Here is a 23,320-nt window from a genome sequence, read left to right as displayed (position 1 = left end):
CGGCCTGCGTGCCATTGTTTCCTCTTTTCAGATTTTGGGGCTTTGCCCGGTATGTTTGGGGGCCTGCGTGCCCGTCTATTTTTGTAATATTTGGATATCACCGGCCAATTTGGTCGGGTTTTAATTATATTCTTGTCTTTGCAAATTTTGTTTATGTTTTGACTTTCTTCTTTGTGCTTAGAATGTCTATTGCTGCAGGAAATTTGTGATCGGATTATGCTTTGTAATCCGGGCAAGTGATATTATACTTAGAAATATTTTGTCATTGGATTATGCTCGGCCTTGGTTGATTTTCCGGGTGTGTGGGGTACGGCCCGGGCGCGCAGAGCAGGTGTGCGCTATGAGCGAGTACGAGACCGCGGTCGTGGCCAAGTGCTCGCAGCGTGAACGGTCCCATCGCGAGCTGGGGTTCTGCCGTGCAGGTACTTCATGTGCTAACAGCAGAGGTTTCTCCAACCAAAGATATGAAGTCCTCAGGTCGAGTGACGGATAGAGCAACCTGCAAGGGTCGGTTATCTGGTGAATTGTCGTTGTCAGAGTTCCTTGGCCCTTCTCTCCGGGAAGATTCTCCCTTCTTCGTGTATTTAGATAAGCGACCTTCCTTAATCAGAGTCTCGATGACATCTTTGAGGTGTATGCATTCATCGGTCAGATGGCCGTGAATTTTGTGATACTTGCAGTATTTGGATTTGTTAGTCCCCGACCTGGTGGGATTTGGCCTCGGGGGCTTAACGTTGGAGTTTTTGAACTCGGTGCTCTTGCAATCGGACAGAATACGCTCGCGTGAGACATTTAGGGGTTGTAGTTATTGAAACGACCAGATGGTCCCCTGTGTTCCTTCGTGTCGCGGGGCCTGTCATCTTTTCTTTTTTCTTGGCCCCGACGCGAAAGAGAGCAGTCTTGGCTCGAGCTGCGGGCAGTGTCGTTGCCTCTTGAGGCTTTCTTCACAGTTGCTTCGCCTTCTACGAAAGCAATGTAAGCTTGGCCTTTGAGGAGGAGGGCGTCCATGGTGCGCACCTTCTCAATTTTGATGGCCTTCTTGAAGTTGCTCCCTGGGAGGAGTCCTCATTCGAGGAGGTATCTTTTCATATGGTCGGTCGTCTGCACTTGGACGACCTCTTTGTTGAACCTGTCGAGATATTCCCGAAGAGGCTCGTTAGTACCCTGGATGACAGCTTCGAGGGTCGCTTTGGATTTCGGTTGTTGTCGAGAGGCCGTGAAGTGGTTGGAGAAGAGCTTCATGAGTTCTGCCCAAGAGTGGATGGAGTTGGGAGGAAGATTCCTGTACCAGGTCATTGCTCCCTTTCTGAGTGTGGTCGGAAAGATCCGACATTTGATGGATCCTCGGACCACGTGGTAGTCCATGACGGCTTCGATGCTCCGAATATGATCGTCAGGGTCTGTGGTCCCGTCGTAAAGGTTCAGGGTTGGGGGTTTCTCCATTCCTCGGGGCAGGCGGGCTCGCCGGATCTCCTCTGATAGAGGGCTGCGGAAGTCTTCCTCGTCGTTTGGTCCGAGGGAGGTTGAGTGCCTTCCACGGTTGCTGTGTTTTCGCCGAGGTTTTGCTTGAGGTTTTCCAGAAGCTTTGCGATTATCCTCGGGAGGGGAACGCTCGCGGCCTTTCACCACGGTCTTGGTGGGACCCCGATGATCTTGTTCGGGGGAGGGGCTTCCCGTCTCTGCTTCCTCGGGTTTCTGGTTCTTCCTGCTCTTTCGCCGAGGGGAGCGGGAGTAGGACTTTTGACGACGGTACCTCTTGGGCGGGGAGCGCGAAGAAGATGGTGAACATCGGCGATACCTCCTTGGCGGGGAGCGTGAGGACGAGGAGGAACGCGATCGATAGTGCCTCTGCGGGGGAGATCGCGATCGCCGCTTCCTTTCTAGCCTGTCAATCCGCTCACTTTGTTGCTTGATGAGGCGGTTGGTCTTTTTGAGGGCCGCAAGTAAGAGGATAGCTGTAGGGTCGACATCCTTTGGGACGTCGACTTGCTCCTGGTCGTCCTCGTACCGGGTTCCTCGCCTCTGGGAGGTATGAGTGAAGGAGGAGGCGGGTTGCCCCCTGGAGTCAGCTTCGTTGTTCTGGACTTGAGCTAGCTCGTTCATGTTATTTTGAGCTTGCTCGTTCCTGTCGTCTTAAGCCTACTCGTTCCTGCTGGATTGGGAGATTTCATGCCTTGGTCTCCCTTGTCCGCCAGCAGTGGGCTGTTGTCCCTCCCGCCGGTGTCGATTCTACCCGTCAGCAGTGGCACCGTGAATGAGAGGATCGAGGTGGAAAGGGTCAGGACCTCCTCGGTTGTTGTTGTTGTTGCCAGCCATGAAGATTGTAGGATGGATTTGATTTGATCTCTGTTTGTTAAAGAAGGGGAAGCTTGTTTCCCACAGACGGCGCCACTGATCATACCTGATCAAAAGGATCATCAAGGCCTGCTCGGAAGTTGGATCTTTGTGGAGTGAAGGGGGGTGTACCTGCAAGGTACTCCAATGCCAAAGTAAGAAGACGAGCAAAGGAGTGCAAGTACGAGATAAAGGTTAGAAGAGATTGAATACCCGACCCTCTAGTGAAAGAGGGTATTTATAGCCCCTAGCGCTGGGCCATGATCTCGCTACTGGGCTGGATTTCCAGGCCCAACTAGGAGACTGCTAAGTTTCCTGGGCGGAAATATCGGAGGTGCGTGAGTGCCCTCTGTCCTGGTTAACCGCTCCAAAGTTTAAGGGAGACGCGGTCTTTTAGGGACCACGCGGACTCCGCATTATTCGGGGGGTTGTATATGAAGGAGCCCTACGAGGAGTAGGATCCTCGGCGAGAGGATACTCGCGGGGAGCACCTGTGTCGGGCGCCAAGAAGCTTGCGGGGAGCATTATGCCGGGCAAAGAGTAGACGAGCAGTCTTTGCTCTTCCTGGGCCATGGGATAGTTTGGACCCCCAAGGTTAAGTGCGCCCAAAGTAGATTGGGCCGAATCTTGGCCCAGTCCAGAACACATCCCTTGATACTCTTCTACACCTAGCGCAATTTTATTTATACCCTCTGATTCCAGAGATATATATGAGGAAGCATATTTTCTTGTCATAATTTGGTTGTTTCCGGAGCTATATCTACGGAAGTATTTTAAATTGGTAAACGGTAAGAAAAAATCATAATAATTCAATTTAGAGGATCTTTCGTAGTTACATCTACGGACGTCTTAGCGGCATAATATTCTATAGATATAGCTCCAAAACTTTCTACTATATTTTGAACCTGCATGATCACTCCCTCATTGTTGTTTTTCTTCTTCAACACTCACCTTCACCAACCTAAAAAACCCTACATCATCAATATCATTTTTCACTTAAAAGCTTCAACTTTTTGGTGCAACAAATCGAAGGGAGCAAGAGAAGACTGAATTTCGGGTAAAGATTCATCTTTGTCCATTACATTGCTCACATTAATCATGAAGTTTCTGTAAAAAAAGGTAATGCTTCCGTAACTACAACTCCAAAACATGTTGAAGATGAACAGGTTCCGTAGGTACATCTCCGGAACATCTCTGTGCTTTTTTAGAGCAATTTTGTAATTTTTTGTAACTTTTTGTTATTATTTAAAAATAGGTATGGTGCACCCTGATAATATCTCAAAAGAATTAGTTTCTACATATGTTGTTCTCCGAATGTTCAAGGGGTTTTCGTAAAGGCGGTGGATGTTGGCGGTGATTTCAATAACAAACAAGAGTTTGATGATCGTGATAGCATGCTCACATGGATTCGTAAGACTGCAACTAGACTTGGTTTTGGTGTGGTCATAGGAAGATAGGGTAATGGTTCAGAAAGAAGAAACACTTTTGTAACAATGTTGTGCGAAAGAAGCGGGAAATACCATACTCCTCTAAGGAAGTTTAAAAGAGATGACTCGGATATTAGATGAAGGTGGAGAAAAACACAAGAAAGAGGGGGATTGAATTGTGTTCTTTACCAAATTAAAATTTCTCTTTCTTAAAAAATCTTTTCTTTCTTCTAGTGTCTCATCTTCTGGATATGCTTTAATGTTGTGGAAGCACATTTGATATAGTGTTGCATAACCAATGAAACATTCATTTTAACTTCTGTATATTATCAAAACTTCTGACTTGGCTCAGTACAGTTCTGAAGATTTATGCGTGGATGTTCTGAGTTAAACATGAGATGTACAGAAAGTAAAAGACACGTTCATTTTTATCCTAGTTCACCTTCTCTATAAGGCTACCTCCAGTCCACCCTCAACAAGGTGATTTGCCTCTCTCCAGAGGACTTAATCCACTATAACCATTCTGATTACAACTGCACGATCAACCGCCGTGACTAACAACCTGCACAGCCAACTGCTGTGACTAACCCTGCACAAGCTACCCGCGAGTGACTAACCCATAAATGACTGAACCGTTCAGTGATCTCAGCGAGATATAACGTTCATCAGTCTAGTAACCCTGCACAAGCCAACTGCTCGTGACTAACTGCAATGGACTGTTCTATGACCTGATCCACATATATAACATCCATCTACTCCTGGACAGTCAACTGCTGTGACTAACCCCTGCATAACCAAACTGTTATGACTAACCGTAGATGATGAACCGTTCAGTGATCCCATCAGGATATAACATTCATCAATCTTCTGGAGATTACAAGTGTGCTTCTTAGTTAAGCAGATTTTCTCCTATTCCTAAGTACATATGTTTACGACACACTGACTAGAAGTCACTTCTGGTGCCTAAACAATCTATCAGAAGTTTCCTAAGTTATAACACACTACAAGCAACAACTCTATGTGTTTTACATTTAATTACAATAATTGAAGCATATTCTTGCAGTCTTCTTTTCTTAAACTTCTGGATGAGATCTTCTTCTTATGAAAGTAGATTCAGAGCAGCAGCTCTTGTATAAATGGCTTCTTGTTCATTGATCTTCATCTTCATTTCTTCTTCAAGCAGATTTAGAGCATCAGCTCTCTTTTTTAAATTGCTTCTGATTTGATCTTCATCTTCTGCTGCTTTCATACTGATCATGAAGCTTGTTACAGCTGATAACATATTGATTAACATCAGTAACCATGAAACACTTTTCGAGCAACAACTCAGTGTATTCAGTTTCTTTTGTCGTCCAATATAAACAATATATGGACTGATCAAGTATTAGTGAATTTCTTTAAGACTCCATCGGTGCATATTGCTTAACAGCTGGATTTTCTCTTTTTCACTCTTTTGTATTTTCTTCACATAGGCTTATGATTCGTGTATAACAACATTATTTCTTATTTCATCACACACTGAGTATGTGTTGCCTCTAATGTATCTTCTGAAGCATGATCTCACATTTCTTCGTTTTATACTCTGATGCTCTTCCACTCTATGCAGATTCACAAATTGAGATCCACACATTTAAGTTTGAAGTTTGCTCTATATATATAGCTTGATGTGTTACCGTTGGAATCTAGCCGTTGAGATTTGTTTGAAGATTGCTTTGAATGATTTGTCTCGATTGAGTCAGTAATGACAAGTGTTGTTCACGGCAGAATCTTATCTCTAGTGTGATGATGACAGTTGGTAGCGTGTTTCCTTGGTTAAGCTTGTCTTTCCAACGCGTTGTACGTGGGTTGCTTCTTCAATCAGCCTTGGGAGTTGTTCCATTTAATTGTTGCAACGGTTTTGCTAATGATGATGTTTTTAACGACTTTCCTCTTGATTATGAACCTTTGTATTTTATCCATTTGTAAGCTGAAGTTGTATCTTCTTTCATGGTTCACGTGTGACTTTGTTTTTCTTCTTTCAAGACCGTTTCTTTATGGTAGCGTATCTTCTTTCACTTTATCAAGATGTAGACCAAGAATAGATGTCATACGTTTTTCTTTGCATTGAGTATTGTGATTCTTTGCATGTGATTTAATTGGACCAACTCATGTTGTTCTTCGAATCTTCTAAAAACAGAGTCACAAACTTCTTTTGTTGAGAAAGTTGATGTAGCTTGTACTTCTGAGGAAGCTTACTATTATTTGTAATGTCACGCCTTTGTTTCTATGATGACTTCTGATCTTCTGTCACTGATTGTTGAATCAATACGTTCAGAACTTTTGATCATTTTCACATGAAATCTTTTTGTTGTAACGGATCTTCATGTATATTGATATTTCTGTTTAAATCCTTAACTCTTGCCTGAGTGATTTTCTTGTTGTGACTTTAGACTTCATGTATCTGATATTAGATTTTACTTCCTTGAAGCTTGTCTAAGTTTCTTTCTGATGCTGTTCTTGTCTGATGCTGTCGTATAAGGCTTATAGCATAATATCTGCACACTTAGTGAAATCATTAGTAATAAAATTGTTACTCACAAAATATATGCTTGTTATCATCAAAACTAGATTTTGAACATAGATTCTCAATCTTGTTCTAACATTAGAAAAGGTGAGTGTCCTTTTAAAATTCGTGGTTATATGTTGGCTACCAAGAAGTGAAAATTTAGTGTTATTTGTGGCTTGCATAATCATGATTTGTGTTCGAAGTTACAAGGTCATTCTAGTGTATGGCGACTCAAATCAAAATAGAAGGCATGTATTAGTGACATGACCTTAAATCATGTCCATACAGAAAAAATATCTAGGTTCTTTCTGTGGATATAACTACGGAATGTTGAGTGATAGAAAATGGGCGGTTCATGTTCACCTAGGTTTTCTATAAATTTGGGGTTTCTTATGTTTTCTTTCACACAAACACAAAAATGTCGCAATTTGATATCAATAACCGTTGGTATGTCGCAAGTGTCTCCTACTCCGACGATAAAACACCCGGGAGAACGTTCAAACTCAACGATTACACCTTGCTCGACGATATCATTGACGAAATCCACTATCGTCTACCTTACAGAGACAAGCGAAAGGTTGTGAAACTCGAGTATCGTTCACCTTCAGTTGACAACAAAGGGGACATTGTTTACAACAATTTTGAGCTCAAGAACCGAGAGAATGTTTCGTCGATGTGTCGAACGTATTTAGAGTTTGAAGAGGAAATTTCGCTGGAGTTGGTAGCGACGGTACAAAGAACAGTCAAACAAACCTTAAAAATGTGCAAGTGTCCACTAGACTATTGAGATGTAATATTTAATTTTATGTTAAAATCATCAATGTAGTGCCTTGACACACACACACACACACATATATATATATATATATATATATATATATATATATATATATATATATATATATATATATATATATATATATATATATATATTACAGATGTGTATACATTTTAATTCCAATTAAAAAAATTAGTTTTTTTACGGAATTTATTTATTTTCTTAACCTTATTTTTTTTACAACCTAAAAACCCAATAAAAAGTAGAACCAGAATTGAAATTGTAAGAGCACAAGATAATGGCGAAACGCAAGAAATCCGAATCCAGTTCCCTATCAGCGGGTAACGGGAGCACCATATCTGAGTATGAGGAACAAAGACTCCGGAGAATCGCAGAAAACCAAGCGAGGTTAAAGGCATTGGGGTTACCCCAAATGGTCTCTTCCTTGAAAACCTTGCCTCAGATTAAGCAATTGAAGAAGAAGGGAAAGGAAAAGGTTGAAGATGATGATGAAGAGTATGAACCCGAAAATGAAGAAGAACGGGATACTGAATCAGATTCTTCCAGTGAACGTGAATCTGAGTTTGAAAATGCTTCTGGGTCACGGAAAAGGAAGGTTTGTTATGTAGTAGTTTATGTTTTTCAATCAAAATGTTTCAATTTTTTGATGAAGTGTTGTTTTTGGAGTTCAATTTTTAGGGTTGAAAGGGTACTGAATGAGATTTAAGGATACATGAGGAGGTTTATGGTTGGGAATATGGTGTTGGTTAGGAGAATCAAGTTGACAGCTTCATTAGGTTTATTTTCGGCGAAAACACTTTCTATGTGTGAGAATAGTTCACTTAATACTATGATATGTCAATGAGGCGAGCACATAATGAATTCTGTGATTTCGGTTGTTATAGATGCTGCGTTACGGATTGCGGTTGAAGCCAATGAGGTTTAGGAGAGATTCTGAAAATAGTTTATGACATGTCTACAAGCGATTTTTCCATTTTTTTTAATTTTCCGTGAAAGTAGTTTACGACTTATGCAAGAACCGTTTTTTAGCTCTTTGATTACACATATTGTAAGACCTACGATGTTGTGCGAGACAGAATGTTGGGTAGTTAAGAATCAATACGAGAATAAAGTGAATGTAATAGAAATGAGGATATTGTGTTGGATGTGTGGTAAAATTAGACACAATAAGATTTGAAATGACAATATTAGAGAGTGTTGGGGTAGCACCTATAGTAGAAAAGATGGTGGTAAATAGACTTAGTGGTTTGGGCTTGTAGAAGGAAGACCGGTAGGTTTTGTGGTTAGAAGAGTTGATCATATGGAGAGGAATCAAAAAGTTACAGGTAAAAGAAGACTTAAAAAACTATAAGAGAAATTATTAAAGAAGATAGAGATTAAAGATTTAAAGAGAACATGATCCTGGATAGAACTTTATGGCGGAACTTGATATATGTAGCTGACCCCACTTAGTGAGATAAAGCTTCGTTGCTGTTGTTATTGTTGATTACACGTATTATGTATGCTTAATATCTTATATGATAAGCATCCGTTCGAAAAACACTTAATTGAGCGGGTTACCCAAATGTCCCATGCTTTTCGAATATAAAGATTTGATTTTGTGTCTTGTAAATCAAGAAATATACTATAGCAGAGGTCCCATTGTGTAGGTTGTAGATAAAAAATAGGCATGAAGCTTGAACTTTATGATGCTTAAAATAAAAAATATAAGTGAAGTTAGTTTAAAAGATTAAGATATATTAAAAGAATGGTAGAAAAGTGTAACAAAATTTGCATTTGAAGTTATTTTAGTTGAGCTTTCAACCAAGCATTAGCCTATTAATATTATTTTTTTGGTAGAATGCTCTGTATTTGATTATTGTTTGGTTTGATATGAATACTAGGATGCTCGAGCTATGCACTTTTTTAATAGTTATTCTGCATAACCAGAACAGTTACGGTTCGAAAATTATGCTGACCTTTACTACTCTTTTCCTTGAGATACTAATTGTAGGCGAAGAGCAAAAGTTTGAAGGTGAAAAGTAGAGTAACCGGAAAGAAGCACGGTGGTAATTTAAAATATGTTGATGAAGAAGAAGAAGCTTGGATGCAGGTAGTCTTGATTTTTGGATCCTATTGCTTGCAAATGCTTAATATCAATACCAATCATTTTATTGCTATGCTGCCTATAAGAATAATGTTGTGAATATAGAAAGCATCTTAATTTCACTGTCTGTAATCTATAAACAGGCAATTGCTCTTTCTCTGCAAAAGTCTGCGGAACCTTCAGTTTGCTCTAACACAAATGTAGGGAACATCGGCAAGGCTGAGAAAAAGGAAACCATTAACATTCAAGAAGATAAGGAACGAAAGAACAAAAAATCGGTCTGTATTGAGTTTTTCTCTTTACACGTTGGTTTTTCGTTTTTTCTAATTTTTTAGTTTGTATACAGAGTCTTTTTAGTAACGTTTGATTCTGTCGACAGTTTATTAGTCGGCTGCAAATGACCGAGGATGAACTCATTGTACACTTCTTCCAGCTCGATGGTAATTTTGTAATTTCTGTTATTCTACTTTTTGTTCGTTGAGGGCAATTGTTTGTCAATGAACTTATCTGATTAACCAACCTCCTTTTTTCTTTCTTTCTCTGTTTTAAATACGTGAAGACGGTATAGGATATTGATAAAGCTGTTTGTGACATGTAGAAGCGGGAAAAGGAACCATAACAATAAGGGATTTAGAAAGAGCAGCTATAACTCATGATTTTTCATGGACAGACAATGAGTTGGTTGATATGATTCGCTGCTTTGATAGTGACGGAGATGGAAGGGTAAGTATTATTAGCTACTTTTTCGATGATTTTTTTTTTTGACTAGAGAACGATGAGAACACTACGAAGCATTTGACACCATGTGCGACACCAACTCTGATAATAATTTGAAAAAATATTAAGGGTTCTATATAATCCCAAGTGTTAGTGTCGCGTTGGTATCAAATACTGTCAGGTGTCGGATGCGTCTTCAATCTGTAGTGCTCCTAACCTTGTAGGCTGCATAACCTTCATTATTATTGTTAACTAATTAAGTATAATGGGCTTTGTTGCAGCTAAGTCTAGACGATTTTCGCAAGATTGTTGTTCGATGCAACATGATAAAAGACTCACAGAATTCTTGACAAGGTAGCTCAAAGTTTTTAGGATTCTTTGTTGACTAGTGACCATCACTTTGTATATTTCTAATGGAATATCATAGATTTGTTTCAAGTAGTTGGATACTTTCTCAATATTAATTTTTTCTTCTTCTTAAAATTATGTATAATTGGAGCTCTATCTGAAAATAGACTTACATGGCCATTTTGATGCTGAGATGCATAGTCCATACTATCCAATTTCATTTTTCAAATTAAAGTATATTTTAAAAAATCTTTAAAAAATTGTTGAAGTTCTTCCTCGTTTGTTTTGTTCATTGACATTCATCATTTTTATCAAATTAAAATCTAGAAGAGATTTAAATTGAAAAAAAAAAAAGAGAGCATAATTTCATAGTATTCTTCATAAAAAATACAATGAAATTATAAACCCAGCAAACCAGCACTAATTAAAAAAAGAACTAAATTTAAACAAGAGAAGAAAGGAAGAAATTGATATAAAAAAAATACTATGGAGGTGAGTTCATAATAATCCAAAAATTAGAGAAGAAGAAAGAACAAAAGTAGCCATTATAAAAAATATATTATTTAATTTATTGACATTTATTTTTTAATTTATTGCATAATCAATGATTGTGATATTAAAAATATTGATTGTTTAATAAATTTATAAAATAAAACAATCTTATCAGAAGTACAACATGAAAATAAATAAATAAAAATGGTATAAAGATTTTTTTTTGGTTGAGTAGTCTAGTAGTTGGAGTTCATCTTATTAAAGATGAACAAGTGAGATGTTGCGGGTTTGAACTCGTGCTCCTGAACCCGAGGTTCCTACATAACTACCAACCGCTTAACGAGACATCATGAAGATCTTAGTTCCACTTAGGAATGATAATAGGTAAGGTTTGAATATGGTATTATAGTACCGTTCCCTTAACAGTAGTTTAATTTTCTTTTATAACCAAGTCCTTACATGCGTGGTCATTGATCAATCTTTCTACTCGTACTAATACTTTATAGGTGCATAAGTACCTGTTCCACTCTAGAACTAAAAATAGAGAGATATATAGAAGGTGTGGTAGACAAGAGCTTCTGATGTGGCAGAGCACAAGTATACCAGCAAGGTTAGTACTTCGACGCTCAAGTCAGTATGTGAAAGAGTATAGAGTATTCAAATTGTGTTTAAAACTTGTTATCTGAAATGACGCCATTCCCTATATATAGGGGTGAGGAATAACGATCTCGCTATCTCAGGCGTGGAATAAGGAGGACCGTTGGATGCGTCTGAGACACAAATCTTCTGCAACAATGTATATCATAGTCCATGGTAAGGAGGAAATTCTAGAATCAAGACTGTATAGTCGGTTGAGAGGATTATGGTCTAGAACAGACTATCTCAGGGTGGTCGGTTCAAGGGGATGATGGCTACCCCAAAACTATAGCCCAAGCCCTCATGCTTGAGTCGCAAGGTGAGGGTTTGGAGAATTTCACCCTAGGCTACCAATCTCCTTTATATGCAAGAGATACAATTGTTGATAGGATACATTTCTTTCCATATTCCAGAACATAAGTCTAGGAAGAACTAGAGTCATTTTTCCTTGGACCTTTCTTTTCTCCTCCTTTTTGAGCAATTATTTATTTCTCTTTAGACAATTTATCTTCCTATACTTCGAGAAAGTTAATTGGCATGGCTAATACTAGGGCTCTACCACTCCTACTGAAGACGATAGAATATGTAGGTAGTAAGACAACAACACCATTCCTCTTTTCAAATGTCTCTTCTCACCCTTGGGTGTTTGCTTATCCTTTACTACTTTTTAGACATGTGTTTTTAATTACTTGATGGTGGCTCCTTCCAATTTCATCTATTGAGTTGGGCGTACGCAGGAGCTTACCAATACTGGTGCGAATATCTGAAGGGAAACCATTATGTCATCTTATTTTTTCATCTTTTTCGATGCCATCGTGGCCCGACGAAGAGAACATGAGTTAGTTTTCTTGGGGCCGACGATATGAGTCTTTGAAGACTTTCCTTAGTTGTTGCACTTTGTGAACCGCTTCTTCTTGGTTAGTCTCCTTCATCTCATGGCTCACTCGATCATTTGCATGGCCGATCCAAAAGTAGAGGGTAAGTGTAAGCCTTTGTTTCCTCGTTGCTGGTTGGTGAAGCATTTTCCCTCGGTCGAGGCCGATAAAAAATGTTTGAAGCGTCTGATTGATATTTCATTACTGATGGAGGCTCGTTCTCGCGAGGATCGTTAGGTTGCCTTTAGTAAGTTTTACATTTCCTCCATTTTTTTGATGTTAGTTTTCCCTTTTCTAGGTGCTTGTTTAGATAACAATCAAGTTTTCGTGTAGATGTGATGAAGGATGATATTTTTGTACAAAAATAACGTGTTCTAAAACATTTATTTATTATTTTTATAATATATTAATATAAATAAATTATTAATATTTATAAATAAACAAACTTAACATTAAAAAATAATTTAAGGTAGTACAACATAAAGAAAAATTTGCATTAAAATCATGCCACACTTAAGTCACACTTATACCAATTCATGGTAAATGCAACAAACATCGCCACCCATCTCTTTTCACCACGAGATCATCGACATGTCTATTTTATATGATAGTTGTTGTTGGCCAATTCTCATGGAGAGTTCATCGGCATGCCAACTTTATATGTTGTTGTTGGCTTCATTCCTCAAAAGCTCCTATGTATGACAAGATTCGATCAATCAATAATTTTCCAACAAAACTATTATATAGCAAAATAGATAATGCTAATTCATGTTCAATTTGCACATGTGAAGAAATTCATAAATAAAAAAATTATATAAAAAACAATGAAAATCAATTATAAATTAGTAATAAAATTAATATACAATTTTTAAATAAATTGTTTTATATTTAACTTTTAACTTTGTCTTTAAAACACATGTTATTTTAATAAAATATATAAGGGGTGTAATTATTAACATTTGCACCAATTATTTAGCAATTTTGATAAGGAAAATGATATATAGAATTACTAATTTAGTCCTTAAAATTATACTATACTATTTAAATCAAAGGAAAATTATACGAGTGAATCATATAATTTACTACTTAAAATTGTACTACTTAATTTTTTTTACTAGTATCCTTTGAGGACATTGGAATCTATAATCACTAGAATCACTTAAACTGCTAAAAGAAGCTAATAGTAACAAGTTTGTGTAAATAGTTGAATAACATAACTCATGACCAAACTCGAATTGTTTAAGAAAACTTGATCAAAAAATTAAGATTGTAGGATAAACAATAAAGAACACTTTAGGCTTTCTTAAAACAAAATTTTTAGGAAATAAATGTCATACCAATTCTTGCTCAAGTTTTTTATTTTTCTCAATAGCATAGTCCCTCTCCTCGGTTAATTTTTAAATAATTTCTTTTGCCTGAAACAATAATCCATTTTTAAAGTCTGTATTATAGTTCACCTTGCACGCCCTTATAATAGATCCTAGGTTAAGATCAAAATTATATAATATTGTAGGCGTATTCTCATCTAAGTTCATAACTATGCAATTATGACTAAAAAACATGTCAATAACCAATTTTAAAAAATGAAATGATAAAACAAAGTTTTTAGTAAATAAATGTCATACCAATTCTTGCTCAAGTTTTTTATTTTTCTCAATAGCATAATCCCTCTCATCGGTTAACTTTGAAATAATTCCTTTTGCCTGAAACAATAATTCATTTTTAAGGTCTGTATTATAGTTCACTTTGCACACCCTTATAATGGATCCAAGGTTAAGATCAAAATTATATAATATTGTAGGCGTATTCTCGTCTAAGTTCATAACAATGCAATTATGACTAAAAAACATGTCAATAACCAATTTTAAAAAATGAAATGATAAGAAACCTGATCTGAAAAGACAGATAACCGAGGAGACAAATATTCGTCAGATCTTTCTTGAATTGGGGATGGTGGTTGAGAAGGATCAACATAATTAACTTTTAGTTTGCTCTCTTCAACCTCATAGCCTAATTTTTTATTAAACTACATGCAAAGAGAAAATAAAACAATCAAAATATGCGATATATGTTATGTCACACATACAATATCGTAATTATTTAATCTTTATCATGAAACTTTTTGTTACCATTTCTGAAGTGATATCTTTTGTGGTTGCTTCCAGCTTTGTAACTACGCTTTGAATAAGAAATTTATCTTTGCATCGCATGTCAAGAGGTGTTTCCTTTTGAGCTTTCATAGTAACTAGAAATAATTGATTTTTCAGTAAACATATTATTTAATTTATACTTAACATGAATTGCTCCATATGGAAGAGATAAACCATTTTCACTTATAAAAGATAATTATTTTAAAATGGTGCACATAAAAAAAGCGGATGTAAAAGGGAAAATTAATGGAATAATCATGTAACATATAGGTTAAGATTGTAGAATTTAAAAATTCCAAAAATTCATGAGATATCCTTGTGAAGAGCTATGGAAGATATGCAAAGGTCGTGAAGGTGAAGCTTTAGACATCGATGAGACAATACGAGTTAATGGAAATGAAGAATGGTGATGATGCTATAAAACATGAGGTGGTGATAGAAAATAATATCCACAAAATTTGATCATATTGTGGTAATAATTGAAGAAAAATGGAATTGAATAATACCAATATTAAATACTCATAAATCATTATTGAAGCTTATAATTAAAGGTGATTGAAAGAAAATTGTAAAGAAGAAGATATTCTTCTTGGTAGATTCAAGAAGAGTGAAGTTGATAAGAAGAAAGGGAAAAAGAAGAAAAAATAAAAAAAATTGGAAAGGCATGACCAATCATGAAGACAAACCTTAACCCTCTTGTAGAAAAGGAAGAGGGAATAATAAAAAAAATCTAAGCAAAAAGAAGCCCTATGACAAGAATATGGTCCAATGCCTACTTTAGTCAATATGGCATTATACATGAACTCGCAACACCATATATTCCCAAGATGGTGTCCTAGGTGAAAGGATGAACTGTAGTGTACTAATCATTGAAAGAAGTAAACTGAAGCTTAAGGGGATACTTCACTATATGAGGATAGAAGTAATGACCACATGTGTATATCATGACCAAGTTCCATACACAAAGGTTTAATTAAAAGGTGGGTCTAGAAGATTGAATAGGAAGAAATCTAGTTGTGACTCACTTGAGAGTGTTTGAATCACATTATGTACATATCCCTTATGCAAGAAGAAAGAATCTAGGTCATAAAAATGAACCAATGGTTTTAGTTATTTATCAAAGGACTAATGGATTCAAGTTGTAGAATTCCGTGTTGAACAAGATTAAAGTAAGCAGAGTTGTCTAGTTGATTTTGATGTGATTACTGATACTCTCTCTAGTCTCATTTATAATAAAAGATTCTTTTTTAGATACATTGAATAAATAATGTATCTAGACAATATATTGTCTAGATACATTATTTATTCAATATATTTAAAAAGAGAATCTTTTCTTATAAATGGAATCGGAGGTAGTAATATCTTTGGCGATGATGATGATGATGAAGTGAAGTATTATGCAATGTTTCAAAGTAAAATTAAAGGAACAAGTGTGAATCATGATGTGCTTGATGAGCTGAGATATATTGAGAAAAATAGAACCTTGAAGTTGACCAAATTACCAAGTGAAGAAAGCCATTGATGTCAAGTGGGTGTACAAGTGATTCTAATAAATGGAAGGTCTAGATTAATCTGAAGTATTATCACATGTTTTGAGACATGATACAACAAGGTTTGTCAATGATTTATCTTTCATAAGGAGGTTGTCATTGTTCTATTTAGATGTCAAATCTGCGTTTCTAAATAGATCATTAGAAGAAGAAAAATTGTCAACGAACAACTAAGTTTTGAGATAAGGGAATTGAGACATGGTGTTTAGGCTTCCCAAAGCTCTTTATGGCTTGAAGTAGAGGCAAAATTTCTATAAACATCCTAGACAAAATAAAATAATAAAAATAACAAAAATTAACTAAAATTCCCGATTACTAATTCAAATTATTTCACCATTCACATAGTCAGGCACATGAGTTATTTTTCCTCTTTGCATGTCTTTTGTGTTTTTGTGTGTAAAAGAGAGAATAAAGAAGAAAAGTAGAGAGAGAGAATAAAACCTATAACATCACAAGAAGATCTAGGCAACATAACTTCCCGATTAGGCTTTACACCATATCTCTTCGGATTTGTAGTCTTAACCTGCAACATTACATCAATTCGACTTCAAATCAAAATTTCAACTAAGAAAAATTTATGAAAAAATGGAATGCAGATTCAGTGCAGCCATTGATGTATGCATTCACGCATCAGTGCATCAGTTATCATTTAATCGAGATATGATGGTTCAAAATTTTAAATTTATAATTTTAAATTTAAAACTTAAATTTAAACCATTTGATATTGATCGAACAATCACTAATGTATTGAGCAAGTGAATGCATCGATGACACATATTATTCAAAAAACGAGTGATAAAAGAATCACAAAGAAATAAAATGAGAACCATGAAAGCCACGTAATTATCTGACTTGTTAGACAACTGCAAAGAGCATGATATCTGCTTCCTCAATTCAACTTTTTCACAAATTCAAAGAACGAAAAACAATTTAGAAACCAAACACAAAGCAAAAGAAATTAAAATAACGAATATTAGAAACTTACAAGGAAATTGAAGCTCTTGAGGATGTACCTGGTGATATAATTGTCTTATTTAGTAAATATTCTACAACCCCATAAAATTGGATAAACAAATTTAAAACAAAAAAAACTTAAGAAAAAAGCCAAAATAAATGTGACTTATAAATATATAATATGTCACCTCAAAAGAAGTATCACAATGTTCAACATGTTCACATTGTTCAAAATGTTCGATTGAAGCTTTCGAATCTTTATCATATCCTTCTTGAACGGGAGGTCGCGGTTGAGGAGGAATAATATAGATAACCCTTAATTTGCACTCTTTAACCTCGTAACCGAATTCTTTATCAAACTATACGTGATTGAATAACAAGAAAAAAAATTAAACACAATGAATATTTTATGTACTAATGTATGTGTTACATATGTGAATCTTAATCTTAATAAAAAAAAATATTATTTATGGTCACCATCTGGGGAGTGAAATCTTTTGTGGTGGCTCCATTTTTGGAGTGATATGTTTTGTGTTTTGCAACTATGCTTTGAAAAAGAAATTTATCCCGACATTGCATGTCAGGAGGTGCCTCCGTTTGAGCTTGCATTATAACTACAAAATAAAAATGTAAATATGACGCAAACAATCAATAAGGTGTATAGAAAAGAACATAATACATAAATTGTTAGCATTTAATAAAATTTAAATTTGAGACCTTGAGATAAACACATTCTCAGATTCTAAAATTTTATTAACAAATTAACTCTTAAAAATTAATTCAACAATTTTAAGATTGATACAGACAAACACAAGTTATCAAAAAAAAAAATATATATATATATATAGACAAGCATAATAGTTTTCTTCTTTTGCATGTTTTTGTGCTTTTATATGCAATAAGAAAGAGTAAAAAAAAGAAGGTAGAGACCTCTAACATCAAAAGTTGACCTGGGCAACACAACTCCATTGTTAGGCTTAACACAATACTTCTTTGGATGTGTAGTCTTAACCTGCAACAATACAATTAATTTACTCCAAATTAAATTCAGAATTTTCCATGTAGTGTTGTTTCACATTATGAGACCTAAAATAAAATTTAAAATAAGGTATTTTATGAGAAAACAATTAATATTAAAAAAAAATTAAAAAATTTTTTACTAAAAATATTTTTATTATCTATATATATTAAAATAAATAAATTTTATTTGTTATTAGTTTTATAAAAGTTCAACACAATAATATTAAAAACTTTCATATAAACAAATAAAAAGAAGATGTGATTTTGCTTCATTTTATACTTAGTTTTACATAATAATATTTAATTTTATTTAACTCGTTTGTTTCAGTTTTATACTGTAATATATTTACTCTATTTCATTCTATTTATAAATTCAAAGAAAAAATAATGAGAAGAACCTTGAAAGCCACACAATTATCTGACTTGTTCAACAATTGCAAAGAGCAAGATATTTGCTTCTTCAACTCAACTGTTTCACCAAATCCAAGAAAGTGAAAAAAAAAAAAGAAATTAAAACAAGAACATAAATCAAAGTAATGATGTAATTATAAACTGAAAAGATTTTTTTTTGTTATTATTTTGGAATTTAAGAAGCATGATTACATGGAAATTGCAGCTCTTGAGGATGAATCTGGAGATGGAAATTATCATCTTGATTATTCAATTTTTCATAACCCCAATTCAATGGAGAAGCATAACGTCGTGGAATGACCAACCGTAATAGTTTAGAAGCTGAGGATGAAGCATTAGAAACCGTTTGTCCCATTTTTTTCACAAACTGTTGATTTTTTTTCGATGAGTTTTATGTCAAGAGAAAAGAGTAGTTTGTGAAACTCTCAGTTTTATGTCATTGACCTTAACATTAGAATGAGGTAATGATTAATGAGAATAGGGACAGTTTTGAGAGAATAAAACAAGAGAAAGATAGAAATTTCTAATCATATTCCATGATGAATATAATATAATTTGTGAGTTGACATTTTTTAGCGAGGTTTCATACCTTATGATGACTAACATTAATTCCTAAAGTCGTACTTTTGAATTTTGGATTTAATAAGATATGATTTGGTTTAGATTTGAGTTAATTTTTCTTTCTATTTTGACAGCAAATTTGAGTTGTTTTAACTTTTAATATACATTAGTTGATTCAACTCGATAGGCTAATCAATCACTCAAATGTTAGGAGTAGACCGAGTTGGCTACAAAAGCCATCCCCTTTCATTGATTTTTTTGTCATGTAAACGCTTCTAGCTTACATAGCTTGTAGAAAAGCTATATACTTTGCAAACCTAAGAGTAACATTCCAAAATTAAAGAAGTCGGAGACAATTTTGGTTAAAGAGGCAAGGTTCAAAATTGTCAAAGGGGCAGCAAAGAATACTGAAGTAAATTATGGTGATGATGAATTAATTTGGTATATATGAAGGAGATTCACAAGGGTATTTATGGAATGAGAGTCTCACAATCATTTGCAAAAATCAGCTCGATGATAATGGTATTTCTACTCAATTTGATTCTTGAATTGAAGTGAGTGAAGATCCATTTACAATTGCAGTTGTTTTGAAATCTGAGGAGAAACGTCTTTTAAGTGAAAATTCAAAGCTACTAGCTTCTGATATGCCTGTAAGCAATGGTGGAAATCATAGCATGGATAAAAAAGTGGAATATTTACTAATCAATGATGTAAAAGATGAAAATATTGATATGGATGTTTGTCATATTTTACTTGGTAGACATTGGCAGTTTGATTATGATATCACTTATCATGGACGAGATAATGTGATGATGTTTACATGGGACACACAATTGCTATGACTCCTGTTTTACATTTTTATAAGAATTCAGGAGGAAGGAAGTCTAGTTTCTTGGTGATGACACAAAGTGAAAAGGAGTTTGATGAGGCTATTAAAGAAACTAAATTTTAAAATAAAGTACTAACTAAAGGGGTGATGCTTATTGTAACGGAGAATATAAGAGTTTCAAAAGAAGTGCTAGGGTCCTAAAGGATTTCAAAGAGATGACCGCATATGAGCTACCAAACGATTTGTCTCCTATGCGAGATAAAAAACAAAAGTTAAAGTTTTCAATGTGGGAAGAGATGTGATGGTGTTTATGCGTAAGGGGAGGTTTTTGGTTGGTACTTACGGCAAGCTGTAGCCATATGAAGCTCTTTATTAATAAAAAGCTCGGGGTCGAGTTCTTCAAAAGTGAAGGAGACTGATGAAGGAGGGCTTCCTGTGCGTACCGAAGAAGAAGCGGCGCGTTAGAACGATTTGACAAGATTGACGCAAGTTTGACGTGCGATGTTAGAATGACTCATATAACACATTTAAGTTCGTTTCAGGCCCGAAATATCATTTTACTATTTTCTACAATTTCAACAATTTCTTTTTTATTTGTTATATTTATTTAAATTTTTTTGGATTAAAGGCCCATTATGGTTTCTTTGTTTTCGGTATTTAAAGATATTTGACGTGAAGATAAGGATTATATTTTTCATTAAAATAAAATTCAAAGTTTTCTTCTTTATTTGGTGGATTCTATAGCTTATTTGACAAGTTTTGTACTTATTATAACCTCAAGGTGTTAGAACCTGAATTCAGCAAATCAACAAATGAAATTAGTTCTCCATGGATTTCCGTACAAAGCTTATGAAATATTTTGTGAACAGTAAAAATCGACCAAGATGAACAATAGCTATGGACCCTAGGTAGGAAAACAAAACAAACTCGGCCCATAACTAATTATTTCCTAAGTCTGGAACTTCAACGAATTATTCGAGGCTTCTACAGTCTGAATCAGCTTTTGACTTCAACATGAAACTTGTAGCTCTTTCTCTTAGCTTTCCAACGTATATTAGAATACGTAAAACAACATCCCGTAGCTCCAATTAAGATTTTCACAGTAAAAATTGTTTATGCTAAAAATAAAATACGAAAATAAATTAGGAGACAAATATAAACTTCAATCTAAAAACACATTAAGATAGTAAAATTAATAAGACAAACTAGAGAAATCCCTAATTACAATCGAAGAAGAATACGCATCAAAATGCACTGATCACAGCACTATGTGAAAATAAAGTCATAATAATCTCCCAAGACAAACTGCACCACTATAATACCAACAACATTATGTAACTACGGTATGTTCACCAGATTATTGAAAGCAAACATAATAATATCCCAAAATAAATTTAGCTATAATCTTCCAAAAAAAAATCTCCTAAACCGAATAATCTCCCAAAACAAATCTATGTTCCTATTGCATTCTACAACCAAAATTTTGATCTGCAACCACGATATAAAGATTCACAACATGCTTACACAATAATTTATGTTTACAAACAGAACTGAACTAACAACGATATATGTTGTAATTTTCATTGCATCAAGTCAAATCAATATTTTCATGTCTTAGCACCATAATTTTTTTTATAGAACTGTAGCATATTAAATTGTATATAAAGCATAATAATTATAATACTTATTTTGTAGCCGTAAGTTGTAACAAACAAAGGCGATATCGTTAAGTTTTTGATGCTCCAACCTATTTCATTTTTTTGAATTAATATGCTCAAACACACTTCAATTTCATTCACAACCAGAGGCACTACAAGTTTGGCTCAAAATTGCAATAGCCAACTTTTGCAAATTGGGTGCTTCGGTTCCACATGTTTCCCACCATTGATCTAAAATAATGCACATGATAAAATTAGAAAATGTTTCAAAATACATATTGACAAACATAAAGATTATGAATTAATTTTACTTTGAATGACCTTATCTAAGCAATTAGTTAAGTTCGCAAGTCCTAACTATCATAACCATACATTTTAATGGCATCCAAAAGGCCTTGGGTGGTGGACTTGGGTTTTCATATTATGGATTGAATCTACCAGATGAATTTAACGAATAACAAGCCGCATGAAGATTTTTACGAAGTTATGCATCCCAACAGTAATCCACGATCTTCAAATAAGGCTCTACTTTCAGTTTATTTCTTCTAAACCTCTTATCAATATGCTCTCTTTCTTTATACATAGCTCAGTAGAGGTATTTCATAGCCGGTTTATCTTCACTATCAACAATATGCCGCACACGAATAAGTGGTTTTGTAATTTTCACTATTTTAACACATATAGACCAAAAGTTCGAGCCTAAGACTTGTTCTACAAATTGCTTTTCCTTGACATCTTTGAAATAAGTTGTGATTTTCCATTCTTTTGATGTTACTATGGCTCTTAGTGCATCTTTGTGAGACAAAATACTTTACAGGCAATTAAATTACTAATAAAGCGGGTTGGAGCAGGACGATGTATTTCTCTTCCACCTGTATTTTGTCTCATCAAATACAATTAAAAACAATGATTATATACGTATTTGGTAATCTTTGAAACATGTGACACTGCCCCACTTACTTCCTCTAATTTCCCCATGTTTTACAATATTAAATTAATATAGTGTGCTGCACAAGGAGACCAATACAACTTAGAAAACTCTTTTTCCAACAACTATCCAGCAGGAACATAATTCACAACATTACCTGCAATGATTTGAACAACATTTTCCCGACTAACATATAACACTATTTCCTTGAAAAGATTAAACAATCACTACTACAAATAACACATGTCACTTCGGATGCGAAGATTTAACCTTGGCTAGAGTAGAGAGGTACGGAAGGGCAACATGAAAAACTTACACTTTACCCCCTGTTAATATAAAATAGATGGCTTAAGTTATATGCACATGAGTTCGAACCCCAACACATGCATTTTAATTATTTTTAAAACTAGCACATAATACCTCTCAGTTTTTCAAGAAAATCAAGGGATAAGATAGATTTTTTTAACTCGTTATATTATTTTCACATAATATTAATAAATTAATTTGTTTACAAACGACTTTGTTTACCCAAAATATTATATTGTTTACACAAAAAAAAATAACTTCGTGAAGATTAAGATTTTAGATCTTCAAATAATAAAATTTTGGGGAAGAGAAAATATTGGGTGCAAGATATTTTCAATTGCTTTTGTTTGCATTTGTTTATGAAATAAAAAAAAAGTGTTAGATAAATAAATGATTTTCTCCTCAAATAAATATATAAGAACACAACCCTTAAACCCAAATAATTTTTTACTCTTACAATCCATCGTAGAGATCTTTTCTTGGCAAACCTTAAAGTGGTGGATGTAGATAGTTTAAAGTGCTTTATGATACTTCACAATGGAATTCAGAATATGATTTTTTTTTATATTCATAATATTTTTATAATAGAAATTTTTTATGTTTCTCGTAGATTACTAATGGTAGTATTTTGAGCGTTGATAGTCATGAAATGGACAACGAATTTTTGTTGAAGGACAACGATCAATATTGTAAA

At 34.7% G+C, this 23,320-nt stretch overlaps 3 protein-coding genes across 4 annotated transcripts; 2 read left to right on the top strand and 1 right to left on the bottom strand.

Annotated features, from left to right (window-relative positions):
- The first annotated feature begins 6,724 nt into the window (after positions 1–6,724).
- On the top strand, positions 6,725–7,093 carry LOC131639802 (uncharacterized). Its single transcript, XM_058910258.1, has one exon. It carries the CDS (start codon positions 6,725–6,727, stop codon positions 7,091–7,093), a length of 369 nt encoding a protein of 122 aa, XP_058766241.1.
- Positions 7,094–7,324: 231 nt separating this feature from the next.
- On the top strand, positions 7,325–10,523 carry LOC131639788 (uncharacterized). The gene is made up of 6 exons (XM_058910244.1): positions 7,325–7,700; positions 9,099–9,197; positions 9,335–9,469; positions 9,571–9,631; positions 9,790–9,914; positions 10,190–10,523. The coding sequence occupies exons 1-6, from the start codon at positions 7,383–7,385 to the stop codon at positions 10,256–10,258; spliced, it is 807 nt and encodes a 268-aa protein (XP_058766227.1). The 5' UTR covers positions 7,325–7,382; the 3' UTR covers positions 10,259–10,523.
- Positions 10,524–12,614: 2,091 nt separating this feature from the next.
- LOC131639793 (vesicle-associated protein 1-4-like) lies at positions 12,615–18,816 on the bottom strand. Of its 2 annotated transcripts, XM_058910248.1 has the most exons (12): positions 18,537–18,816; positions 18,332–18,402; positions 17,844–17,925; positions 17,391–17,527; positions 17,102–17,272; positions 16,945–16,972; positions 16,787–16,857; positions 16,401–16,482; positions 14,389–14,504; positions 14,148–14,285; positions 13,885–13,962; positions 12,615–12,951 (listed from the first exon to the last, which is right to left on the bottom strand). In XM_058910248.1, the coding sequence occupies exons 1-12, from the start codon at positions 18,697–18,699 to the stop codon at positions 12,916–12,918; spliced, it is 1,173 nt and encodes a 390-aa protein (XP_058766231.1). In that variant the 5' UTR covers positions 18,700–18,816; the 3' UTR covers positions 12,615–12,915. The 2 variants fall into 2 exon arrangements, with proteins under 2 accessions (XP_058766231.1, XP_058766232.1); XM_058910249.1 differs by lacking the exon at positions 13,885–13,962 and having other exon boundaries at positions 12,616–12,951.
- Between the last annotated feature and the right edge of the window lie 4,504 nt (positions 18,817–23,320).

Source organism: Vicia villosa, unplaced genomic scaffold, assembly GCF_029867415.1.
Source record: "Vicia villosa cultivar HV-30 ecotype Madison, WI unplaced genomic scaffold, Vvil1.0 ctg.002782F_1_1, whole genome shotgun sequence".
Classification (NCBI taxonomy): domain Eukaryota; kingdom Viridiplantae; phylum Streptophyta; class Magnoliopsida; order Fabales; family Fabaceae; genus Vicia; species Vicia villosa.
The sequence above is the reverse complement of the archived record's forward strand: the minus strand, read 5'-3'. Positions and strand labels throughout refer to the sequence as shown.